Source organism: Garra rufa, chromosome 12, assembly GCF_049309525.1.
Source record: "Garra rufa chromosome 12, GarRuf1.0, whole genome shotgun sequence".
Classification (NCBI taxonomy): Eukaryota; Metazoa; Chordata; class Actinopteri; order Cypriniformes; family Cyprinidae; genus Garra; species Garra rufa.
The window spans coordinates 27952203-27965497 of record NC_133372.1 but is presented as its reverse complement, the minus strand read 5'-3'; the positions used below and the strand labels follow the sequence as shown (position 1 = coordinate 27965497).

The following is a 13295-nucleotide window of genomic DNA, read 5'->3' as shown; positions in this document are numbered from 1 at the left end:
TGAGAAATAGTGCAAGTGGAGTGATACAAAAGGTGAAACGGTTGGAGTTCTGTTATCACTAGAATATCACCCTCCTCTCAGCCAATCAGATTTGAGGACCAGAAAGAACCATTGTATATATGTTACCCTGGACAATAAACCAGTCATAAGGGCCAATTGTTTGAAACTGAGATTTATACATAAATAATAAGCTTTCCACTGATGTATGATAGGACAATATTTGGCCGAGATACAACTGTATGAAAATCTAGATTCTGAGGGTGCAAAAAAATTAAAATATTGGGGAAATCGCCCAAAGTTGTCCAAATTAAGTTCTTAGCAATGCATATTACTAATCAAAAAGTAAGTTTTGATACAATATCTTAATGGAACATGATCTTTACTTAATATCCTAATTTTTTTTTTCACATTTAAAAAATTTATAATTTTGACCCATACAATATATTTCTGGCTATTGCTACAAATATACCTTTGATACTTAAGACTGGTTTTGTGGTCCAGGGTCACATATTAGAATTTGATTATAATTGGTGTTTAAATGTTAATATAATTTGTTGTTGCCTTTTTGCAATTTTTCAGAATCCTCCTGCAGAATCGACTAAGGACAACTTCAGAAAGGCAGTGGAGGGGGCGAAGCATGAGATGGATAGGCGGAGCATTATACAGAGTTTCAGCCAATAAGCTCTCTCGCACTCAAACCACCTGCACACCTAACAGTAGACAAGGTAACCATTTTGCAGAGATATACATTGCTTGACCAGTTAGCAAATTTTCTAAGCACTAAAATGAGATTTGAATTGTGTGTTGGCCACAGTTTGTTTACATAAATATGTGCCCTGGAGGTACTGCAGTTGTGGTTTTGTGGGTTTTGAAGGGTCAGTAAATATCACTCGTCTATAAGTACACAGTCCAGATTATCACTCCAGTGGAAGGGGTCTACAGGTCGCCTTCTGAAATAATAAAGCTGTCATCTGTCACTGGCTACAGGTTGAGAGAGAGAGAGACACAGAGAGAATGTGAGAGATCGTGAACAGCCCAGATTAAACCCTAAAGCCCTAGTCAGAAGTGAAATTAAAGATCAGCCCCTGCTCTGTGACAGGAGTTCCACACAAACACACAATTCATCTATTTATGATCTCCCCAACTATGGTTTCACCACACACAAGTCTGGTACAGTTAATATACACAGACTCAATCTCTCATTCACTTTTTCACATGGACTTCACAATTGAATTCCACATAACCAGCGAGCCATTTCTCACATGCAGTCGGATCCTAAATTCCTTGCGCTCTGGCCTCATTGCTCTTTTACTTAGTGCTGCATAGAGTACAGTGTTTGTATCTACTTCTCTCTCTCTCAGATTGCCATTTGGCTGTGGTTGATGGACCCTGACATATAAATAAACAGCATGGCATCTTGTCTTAGTTGTACTTGCTGCCTCCGTCACTACCAATGAACGTGATGACCTTTAATTACATGCTATTAGTCTGGCTTGTTATAAATAAATATGCTTGGATGAGACGAGGAACAAACAAGCACTGGTCTACAGCTCATTTCAAGCCACTTCAAAGGCTTGATACAATACTTTATATTTGCTAAAGCTGATTGTTTTTTTTATTTTGGGTTAAGCTGATGTTTTTTTAAAGGAATAGTTCATCTAACAATTATAATTAGGTTATTATTTCTTTATCTTCATTTCAATCCAATCCAAACCAAAAGCAAAACCAAAGAATTTTGTCTGTAAAAAACAGAAAGAGATGTTTAGTGTAATGTTCACGCTGCTATTTTTATTCATACATTGAAAGTATTAAGTGACCAGGGACAGTCAAGTTTCAAGAATGGCTTACACGTACTATAAAAATATTACAAAACCATCATGAAAATAAATAAATGTTTTGTGTGACAAACAAATGGAAATCTGTTGTTATTCACTGCTAAACCTTCTTGTGTTTCATAGAAGAAAGTCATACACCTCCACAAAATGGTTTGTAATCTTTGATCTTTTGATGTGTAATGAGTCATCTTCTATCATTTTCTTTCTCTGTCCATACTACAGGAGAGTGGTACAATCCGTATGTTTCCTCAGCTGGTAATCAGGGAAGAACATCAGCCACACGTTATGTAGCCAGGTTAGTATTGTAATACATGTTTATAGATGGTCATGTTGTTCCAAACCCATAAGACCTTCGTTCATCATTGGAAATTAAGATATTTTGATGAAATCTAAGCTTTTCTGACCCTGCATAGAGAGTTACTCAGCTGACACGTTCAAGGCCCAGAAAGGTAGTAAGGACATTGTTAAAAAAGTTCATGTGACATCAGTGATTCAACCGTAATGTTAGGAAGCACTGTCGTACTTTGCACACAAAAAGTAATCTCGAAGCTTTATAAAATTAAGGTTGATCCACTGATGTCGCATCTATTTCAAGGACTATTTTACTACCTTTCTGGGTCATTTGAATGTTTTGATTTTCTATGCAGGGTCAGAAAGCTCTCGGATTTAATCAAAAATATCTAAATCTGTGTTTCCGAAGATGTTTACATACAGTTCATAAGAGAGAATAATAGCTGAATTTATTAAAATGATCCTGTTCAAAGGTTTACATCCCCTTGGTTCTTAATACTGTGTTATCTAAATAATCCACAGCTGTGTTTTTTTTTTTTTTTTTTTTTTTGTTTAGTGATAGTTGCTCATGAGTCCCTTGTTTGTCCTGAACAGTTAAACTGTCTTCTGCTCTTTAGAAAAGTCCTTCAGGTCCCACAAATTCTTTGGTTTTCCAGCATTTTTGTGTGTTTGAACCCTTTCCAACAATGACTCTGATTTTGAGATCTAGATTTTCACACTGAGGACAGCTGAGGGACTCATATGCAACTACCACAGAAGGTTCAAACACTCACTAATGCTCCAGAAGGAAAAAACATGCATTAAGAGGTGGGAGTGAAAACATTTGAACAGAATGGAGGTAAATTTTTCTTATTGCCTAAATATCATATTTTTTTTATTTAGTACTGCCCTTCAGAAGCTACAGAAGATTCCCAGAAGACAGTTACATTTACCCTAATCTTCAAATTCAAAAAGTTTTCACCCCCGGCTCTTAATGCATAATTTTTCCTTCTGAAGCATCAGTGAGCGTTTAAACCTTCTGTAATAGTTTTATATGAGTCCCTCAGTTGTCTTTAGTGTGAAAAGACGGATCTTATAACCTTTGAACGAGGTCATTTTTATAGAGTAAACTATTATTTTCTCTTGGGGACTATATGTAAACATCGTTTATATGAAATATCTTATTCAGTTTAGTACTAAATAAACAGTAACATGCATTTTGTATGATTTTGCAGATGAAATAGGGATGTAAACTTTGGACCTCAACTGTATGATCGTCAATTTGTTTACTGGTTTTGCGATAATTTTTTTTTTTTCTATGTGTATCAGTCGTGCTGTTCAGAAGAGTTTAGCTATAATACGACAAGCCCGGCAGAAGAAACAGAAGGCCAAGCAGTACTGCATGTATTATAACCGATTCGGCAAGTGTAACCATGGCGACGCTTGCCCCTACATCCATGACCCTGACAAAGTGGCCGTCTGCACCAGGTACTGAGTATCTGCACTTTCACATTATACAAAATGTTTAATACTTTGCAAGCTGACTTGCAAATTAAAATCTTGATTGGTTTTTGGCAGGTTTCTCCGAGGCACATGCAAGCAGACAGATGGGACTTGTCCTTTCTCGCATAAAGTAGCCAAAGAGAAGGTGCGTTTTTAGGGTCATTTGTAAAGGTACTCATTTGTACATTTCTTCAATCAAAAGCATAAAAATTTTATTTAAAGGGATAGTTCACCCAAAATTTCAAATCCAGTCATTAATTACTCACCCTCATGTTGTTCCAAACCAGTAAGACCTTCATACATCTTCAGAACACAAATGAAAATATCTGGGTTTGGAACAATATGAGGGTGAAAAATTAATGACAGAATTTTCATTTCTGGGTGAACTATCCCTTTAAAGGAGAAGTCCGGTGTGATATTGACCTAAAGTGTAATGAATCATGATACCGAGTGTGAACGTACCTTGCATATCTCATCTCGTCTTGTCCACTGCAGTCTGAAATCTGTGGTCAGTTAGCCGATGCTCACAACAGGTTGTCAATGAGAGTCAATAGGGCATCGAAGTAGCCATGTAAATAAATCACTGTTTTATGCCATTTACGAGGCACAAAGTAGCGCCACACTTCATTGGTAGACTTCCAAGGGCCCTGACATTTAAAACGAGACATTGAGAACTCAGAAAAAGCACCGGTAGTTTATTTACGAGAAGATTTATACAGACAGTAACTACAAGAAGTTTAGCGGCCGCCGTCGTCTTGAATTTAGTCACGATAAGTCGAGTGTCGAGCAGGAAGGAACTTATCAGGTTGTAGTTTCCTTCCTGCTCGTCACTCGACTTATCGTGACTAGATTCAAGATGGCGGCGACCGCTGAACTTCTTGCAGTTACTGTCTGTATAAATCTTCTCGTAAATAAACTACCGGTGCTTTTTCTGAGTTCTCAATGTCTCGTTTTAAATGTCAGGGCCCTTGGAAGTCTACCAATGAAGTGTGGAGCTACTTTGTGCCTCGTAAATGGCATAAAACAGTGATTTATTTACATGGCGTCTTCGATGCCCTATTGACTCTCATTGACAACCTGTTGTGAGCATCGGCTAACTGACCCCAGATTTCGGACTGCAGTGGACAAGACGAGATGAGATATGCAAGGTACGTTCACACTCGATATCACTCGATACCTATTCAATACACTTTAGGTCAATATCACACCGGAGTTCTCCTTTAAGCATTCTAATGAGCTGTATGTACAAAATGTGTTCAAAAACTGAACAAGATAACAAAAAGTGTCAAAGTCAACCATCTAGCGTGTTTACATATAAAATCAACACAACTGCTGCTTCAAAGTTGTGAGTAAATTTTGTTTGAGTTAATATTGATTTTTATAATTGTTTTCTCTGAATTTAAACATAGTTGAACTAAATTCGTCAGTCACAGGGCAGATCATAAACGAAGATACACAATTTCAGTCATAACTCAAACATAAAATGTGTAGCTACTGTATTTTATCTTTGTAGGGCAGTATTGACAGTTGGATTTATGCATAAAGCCATAAGAATCTTAACATAAGTCATGACTGGCCATATGTGGTAGTATCAGGTTACTGTCAGGGCTTGCTGGCCTGTGGGGTGATAATTAAAGATAGTATGGCAGGTTCTTAGCTTCCTCTCTCAGGTTATGATGGTGTGTTACAGTCTCAATATCTGTGAGGCAATCCCACTAGATTCCAGAGTTACATACTTCGAGGTCTTTGCCTAGGCATTGCCGTCATGGAGACAGGTGGAGATGGGATCAGTATTGACGCAACATGTGACCCATCATATAGTCTAGATTCTCCCGAAGTGAACATTACGATCTCATTACTTACCTCAGACATACGCATATGTGCATGGTCATATTTTTCATGGTCTTGATTCTTTGGTTTCAAAGGCTGCCTCCTCACCTTGTTAACCCATTTAGTGTTCAATACCATTATAGAGGTATTTGCAGAACTGCTGTCAGATATTTTTGGTTGCAGAATGCATTGTAGACATGCAATGCATTTTGCAATCAAAAGTGTCTGACAATAGCAGGGTTGCTAAGATAAGTGATCTTGTCATCTTAATATGGCAGCCAGGATGAAGAGGTACCACCTGTATGTAGGCTCCTCATGAGTAAAATAGTCAGAAACCTGTATCTCATGTAAGTGTCCACCATTTAAAATATTTGTCATAATCAGTATTTGCTTAGTTCAGTAAAAAGTGATAACATTTAATAACATGGTCCACTAAATTTGCAAAGTTTTCTTTAGGGTTTCCCATGATCATGGAAAACATGGAAATATCTAGGACTGCCCCCTAATAGTAGACTAACCGTTAGTCAACGAGAAAAGGCTTGGTTGACCAAAATTTTATTAGTCGCAGAAAAAAAAATTCACAGGAAGTGGCGAAGTCACACAGTCCGTAACGGACAGGTGATTAAGGGCTGGTCTATGTGGTAATATAGTACATTAGGCAGGCCATCCAAATGCTCCTATCAAATATGACTTTTCATCTAAAATATGTAAGTAGTAGCAACTTTACATGACCGTTCAATCTAATGTTAACCTGGAAAAGAATTCATTTTTGGTCATACAGATAAAAGTAATACATCTTTTTAGAATCTGTAAAGACTTGGCTTATTTGTGTGCACTCATAATTAAAGCAAGGAGGATGCACTTTCTGTTGTCTCGGTCTCTGTGAACTTGAGCGTGAAACTTCGAAACTCTGTGTATACTTGCCTTACAGACATGAAAACTATATCCACAGAGAGTGAAATGTCAACTTTCAAAAAACCAAATATCCAAATAAACCAGAAATATCATTGTTTTTCAGGCCTGAAAATAAAATCTTTAAAATCTAATAAAATATCTATAATCAATATACAGTTCATTTTAAATAATGCATTAGCTAGATTCTGCACATGTAGCGCTTATGTAAAGATAAGCTTGCTTGCAAATTTTTGTATATTTGATACTCACATGGCATTGATATAAATTATAAAGTTTCGGACCGAAGACCAATCCCTGTGGTACACCACAAGTTCGTGTATGTAGATTTATGTTCACCAATTTCTACAAATCCTTGCCTGTTTTTTAGATAACTACTCATTCAGTCCAGTTCAACCTCCTTTCAGTTTAATACTGTAAAGCTGCTTGCTTTAAAGCAATATGTTGTATTAAGTGTTGTATAAATAAACATGACGTGATTTGATTAGAGTGTGAATTGCAGAGCTCGTGCAACCATATCCACATTGCTGTGATCAGATGCTTTCTTAACTTTTATTTTCTTGTTGTGAAGCAGAACACAAAACCAGTCATAAGGGTCCATTTTTGATATTTATACATCATATTAAAGGTAAATAATAAGCTTTCCATTGATGAATGGGGTGCGGGTGCAAAAAAAAATCTAAATATTGAGAAAATTGCCTTAATAGTTGTCCAAATGAAGTTCTTAGGAATGCATATTACTAATCAAAAATTAAGTTGATATATTTATGGTAGGAAATTTACAAAATATCTTCATGGAACATGATCTTTACTTAATATCCTCGTGGTTTTTGGCATAAAAGAAACATTGATAAGTTTGACCCGTACAGTGTATTTTTGTATACTGTTACAAATATACCTGTGCTGTCTAAGACTGGTTTTGTGGTCCAGGGTCACATATTGGGGCTTTAAAACCGTGCTAGTATAATTCGAAAGTAACACAGGAATAATGCATTATTTATGACAGCAGGAGTGATAAATAAAGAGGTGTATAAATGACAGGAATAGAAGTGGTTCAGTAAGACACTGTCCCCACACATCCTTCTCCATTGTTTGTTTGACAGAGAAAAAGCCCCACTGAGAGCGTTCACTTTCTGTAAAACACACATACTTTCTCTCTGCTCCACTCTAACACTTGTTCAGACTTTTGCTTGTGTTCTGTCCAAGGCCCTACTCGACCAATACCCCCCTCCACATACAAACACACCGAATCACTGCACCTGTGACAGTCGTCACCCTCTACCCCTCCAGTTCACCACAAGACCAGCTGTCCGCTTGTTTTAAAGGAGCAGAGCCACCTCATCGCAGTGCAGGCCCACCTGCTAGTCCCAACCCCATAAGCCCCCCTTCTCCTGTTCCTCCACAGCCTTGGGGCTCAATTTAACCCCGCACCCTGTGTCATCCGTGTATATGCCATGAAGCATGGCTTGAGTTCACGCCTGCAATTGAAAACGATCCAGTTCCCCCTCCAAATAACTGAGAAACAAGACCCCCAACCCAACCCCCCCAAACCCCTTCACCCCAGTCGTGGCTAGCGTCAATTCCCCTCCCCTGCACATAAACACATCATGCAGGTGGTACGACGCTCCTCTTGGGTCAATATTTCTGTTGCAGTTAATTAAGCAGAAATGATATGACCCCCATGGAAATGAGATTCCACTTAAGAGGTCAGCAGCCCCCCTCTTGCTCATCGTGTGCGTGATCCTAACATTCTATTTTAAGCCCGGAGAGCTCTCCGTCACGTTCAGATTATTCATACATGCAGATTATATTCACGAGGAGTCAGTGCAAATCTGTGCCATTGACACATGCACATAATTACTGATTAGACAATGTGTGATAAATGTGTGTTTTGACAGGGACTTCAATAGATACGTGATACAGTACTGGTGCCATATGTGTATAACTCACTTATGTTTTCCATCAATTACTTTATATCGACACACATCTGTTAGAAAGTGAATTTAAAGCCTGAGCTTTATTGTAACTGCTCTTACTCTTATTCTTTCAGGTTTTCTTTGGTTCTGTTGTTTAGGGCTTGAGATTTAATGAAGTCGTTTTCGAGCTCTAAATTGCTTTGTTTTTCTTTATAGATGCCTGTTTGCTTATACTTTCTGAAGGGGATCTGTAATAACAGTAGCTGTCCCTACAGCCATGTTTATGTGTCTCGCAAAGCCGATGTGTGCAAAGACTTTGTCCGAGGCTACTGCCCTCAGGGAGATAAGGTAAGACAGTTTGATGATTTCTATGCAAACACATGTCGATTAAGAATTCATTTAAAGGGATAGTTTACGCAAAAATGAAAATTGCCCCATGATTTACTCATCCTCAAGCCATCCTAGGTTTATATGACTTTCTTCTTTCAGACAACTACAATCAGAGTTATATTGGCTCTTCCAAGCTTTATAATGGCAGTGAATGTGTGTTGATATTTTAAAGTCCAATAAAGTGCTTCCATTCATCATAAAAAGTACTCCACATGGCCTTCTGAAGTGAATCAATGCATTTGTGTAAGAAAAATATCCATATTTATCCATATTCTGATGAAAGCAGAAGTGACAAATGAGGAAAAGAACCTTATGTTAACGGAAGCTAGAGATTACGGTTTATAAAGTTTCAAATATGGATAATTTTCATACACAAAAGCATCAATTCACTTCGAAAGGCCTTTAACCCCCCCTAAGCTGTGTGGAGTACAGCTTTTTTACTTTTGTTGGGCTTTAAAATCTCAACACCCATTCACTGCCATTATAAAGCTTGGAAAAGCCAGGATTTTTAAATATAACTCCAATTGTATTTGCCTGAAAAAGAAAGTCATATACACCTAGGATGGCTTGAGGGCGAGTACATCACAGGGGAATTTTCGTTTTTGGGGGACTGTCCCTTTAAGGACAGTTTGACTACTTGAAATCTTGAACATAAAACCTTTTAAAACATTTATTAAATGTCATAAAATAAAGATTTGACAGTGGGCCTGATCAGCCTTTTTTGGGCCTTTTTGTTTTATATTTAATTATTTATATTTTTTTCTTTTTTCTTTCTTTTGAAAACTTTGTAAAAACTCTGAAATGCTTGGTGCGATGTAATGACAGTTTTAAGAGTTTTCTTACATTACAATACAGTACAATATTCTTTGCTATAAAAAGGTAAATTAATGAATTAAAAGACATTTATAAAGAATAAATGTGACTTGGACCACAAAACCAGTCATAAGGGTAAATATTTTAAAACTGAGATTTATACATAATCTGAAGCTGAACAAATAAGCTTCCCATTGATATATGGTTTGTTAGGATAAGAAAATATTTGGCAGAGATAGAACTATTTGAAAAACTGTGATTTGAGGGTGCAAAAACTGAAAATATGGAGAAAATCGCTTTTAAATTTGTCCAAATGAAGTTCCTAGCTCTTCAACCCTGAAAAAAGTACCCACTTGTATTGTACTCATTCAATTTTGTGGTGCTGATGTGGAGAGAGAGAACAACCGCAACTAGAGTGTGGCACATAACACGTGTGGTTTAACTTTCAGGTCATCACTGTCAACAATATTTATCTCACTTTTACTTGCATCCACATAGATGCTGTTATGGTCCTCATTATGTTAGTGAACATGTAGTTTGACATTCATAACATTTGTTGGATTAAAGTACTTTGCAGTTGATGACAGTTTTATAGGTCTTAATGAATGAATGCCATTTATTGGTGATGACTTTTTGCAAGAGTTTTAAATAGAGCTCTTAGAACTTGACTAGGTTCCTAATGTTAATCTGAACCTTCATCAGGGTGCTTATGACATATGCATTTGCTTTCTCCATGTTTGTGAGTGAGTGACATATTGAGGGCAGTAACAAGAGAGGACAACATGACCCACATTTACCAAGTGTCCTCGTATGTCCTAAATCTAGCAGGTTCTAACCCATCCGTGACCTCTATCCTCACCACAGCTCTCCCACACACACACATATGCTTCTGTTGTCCCCCATCACACCTGTCCCTCAGTCTCATTAGGCCGTACAGGAGCATACAAACATTCGCTTACATGAGACAGGTGTAGCCCAAATCATGTTGTAGCACCTATAACATTCTTGTTTTCATCTACTTTGAATAAATGACTTGTGCTAGTCACATTCTTTAGTATATTATAATTTAGAAGTATTAGCTTAAAGGGAAATTCTGTCATTATTACTCACCTTCATGTTGTTCCAAACCCTGTTGTTCATCTTCAAACATTTGAGAGCTTTCTGATCCATAGATAGCAATGCAACTACTACTACTGTTAAAATAGTCCATGTGGCATCAGTGGTTCAACATTAATTTTTTGAAAGCTAGGAGAATATTTTTGTGCACAAACAAAACAAAAATAATGACTTAATTCAACAATTTCTTCTCTTCCGTGTCAGTCTCCACTGCACGTTCTTGGATGGCCTGAGTGTGAGCACTAATTTTTGGCCCTATTGTAATTGAATTTGTTAAAATGGCCAATGATCAGCTGTCTCCACATACTGATCGTGAAGACCAAACCGTAAGTCGTAGAGACTTGAAACTTAGAGGGATGGTAGTACTCACACCGCTGACAATGTCACCCATGCTCACCCCAATAGGCTTGATAAGGGTGCTACAGTGATCAAAAGTATGAAATCGCTCATAACTCCTAAACCGTGAGCCTGGAAAAATTTTCAGTTATGTTGGATTTTTGGAAAAACCTACTTTTGCAAGCTAGTCCTAGGTTTTTCACCCGATCAAACTCAAAAACAAGTGCAGAAAGATGCATAGTGAATATCAATAATTATCAAAAAAAAAAGGTAAACATTCGACTCACTGTCACAAAAAATTATTCCAAAACATTTGAAAGGGACAGGCCACTTTTAGTAAAATGCCTATAACTTCTGAATAGAATGAGATATCTTCGCCAAACTTATGTAAGAGCTCAATCTGAGGTCACAGGACAATAATTGCGGAGCTTGGCCACTTGGTAATAATAGAAGAAAAAACATAAAATGACTATACTGACGCAACCCTTTGTCCTATAAATGGAAGCTAGAGATTACGGTTTATAAAGTTTAAAATATGGATATTTTTTTATACACAAAAGCATCGATTCACTTCGGAAGGCCTTTATTAACCCCCCTAAGCTGTGTACTTAGGAGCTACTAAGAGTACTTCTTTTTTTTCTTTTACTTTTGTTGGACTTCAAAATCTCAACACCCATTTACTTTCATCTTGGAAGAGCCAGGACATTTTTTAATATAACTCCAATTGTATTTGTCTGAAAGAAGAAAGTCATATACAGCTAGGATGGCTTGAGGGCGAGTAAATCATGGGGTAATTTTTATTTTTGGGTGAACTGTCCCTTTAAGGACAGTTTGACTACTTGAAATTTTGAACATAAAACCTTTTTAAACATTTATTAAATGTCATTAAAAAAGATTTGACAGTGGGCCTGATCAGCCTTTTTTGGGCCTTTTTTAATTTTTTTAATTTATTTATTTTTCTTTTTTCTTCTTTTGAAAACTTTCTAAAAACTCTGAAATGCTTGGTGTGATGTAATGACAGTTTTAAGAGGATTCTTACAGTGCAAAAACAATACAAAACAATATTCTTTGCTATAAAAAGAATTCCTCTATTATTACCAAGTGACCGAGCTCTGCAATTTTTGTCCTGTGACCTCAGATTGAGCTCTTACATAAGTTTGGCGAAGATATCTCATTCTGTTCAGATATAGTTATAGGACATGCTGTCCCTTTCAAATGTTTTGGAATCCTTTTGTGACAGTGAGTTGAAAGATGAACCTTTTTTTGATAATTATTGACATTCACTATTCAAGAATGTTTTTGGATTAGATCGGAAACCTAGGACTAGTTTGCAAAAGTAGGTTCTTGCAAAAGTAGGTTTTTCCAAAAATCCAAAATACCTGAAAATTTTGCCAGGCTCACGGTTTAGGAGTTATAAGCGATTACATACTTTTGATCGCTGTAGCACCCTCATCAATCCTATTGGGGTGAGCATGGGTGACATTGTCAGCGGTGTGAGTACTACCATCCCTCCAAGTTTCAAGTCCCTACGACTTACGGTTTGGTCTTCACGATAAGTTTTATGTGGAGACAGCTGATCATTGGCCATATTAACAAATTCAACTTTCGACTCACTGTCACATAACTTCTGAACAGAATGAGATATCTTCGCCAAACTTATGTAAGAGCTCAATCTGAGGTCACATTACAAAAATTGCGGAGCTTGGCCACTTGGTAATAATAGAGGAAAAAACATAAAAATGACTATACTGACGCAACCCTTTGTCCTATAAACATGAAAATCGCTGTGCATGGTCTTGATCCAAAGTACCACAGGTGTCTATAGGACATCTCAAAAAAAACATGGCTGCCATTTACTGATGAAGTTTGAGCACCTATTTGACAAGGTTAAAGGAGGCCATCTGGAACGTTACTCGGTGGGCCTGTCTGACTCACTGCCCCAAAAGTCTGTGAAAACTGTGAAATCGGCCACTGGCGGAGCGATATCCCATTATTTTAAGGGTGTAAACAATTGTATATTGCAGTTTTTCACAAATAAACACGATATTCATGTCATATGATAGAACTCCACTTTCTGGATAACTTTGCTTCTAGAACCACTGCTGTCAATCAAATCGTTTGTTGAATGATTGAGAATATGTATAAAAAAAAAATGCTTGGGAACTAGTCCTATAAGTTTTTTCTCTTTATCTGAAAAAAAAATGCTCAGCACAATTCTCTGGACTCTCTAGGTCAATAATTATTAAAAACAAATGTTGAAATTTACCCTTTAGGAAGTCCTTTAGAATGGGGGCCTGTCCAAATGTATCCAAAATCCTATATAACATAAAGGAAAGCTCAAAACTTCACAAAACATGGTGAGCACATGCATATG

The 13295-nt window shown here is 37.1% G+C and overlaps 1 protein-coding gene across 1 annotated transcript in view; it reads left to right on the top strand.

The window, feature by feature from the left end:
* Nucleotides 1–10005, top strand: part of zc3h3 (zinc finger CCCH-type containing 3) — an 80111-nt gene extending 70106 nt beyond the window's left edge. The window contains exons 5-10 of the mRNA XM_073852551.1: nt 580–725; nt 2058–2130; nt 3435–3593; nt 3684–3753; nt 8483–8614; nt 9919–10005. Of these exons, the coding sequence (XP_073708652.1) occupies nt 580–725; nt 2058–2130; nt 3435–3593; nt 3684–3753; nt 8483–8614; nt 9919–10005 (667 nt within the window). The remainder of the gene's footprint in view (nt 1–579; nt 726–2057; nt 2131–3434; nt 3594–3683; nt 3754–8482; nt 8615–9918) is intronic.
* The last annotated feature ends 3290 nt before the right edge of the window (nt 10006–13295 follow it).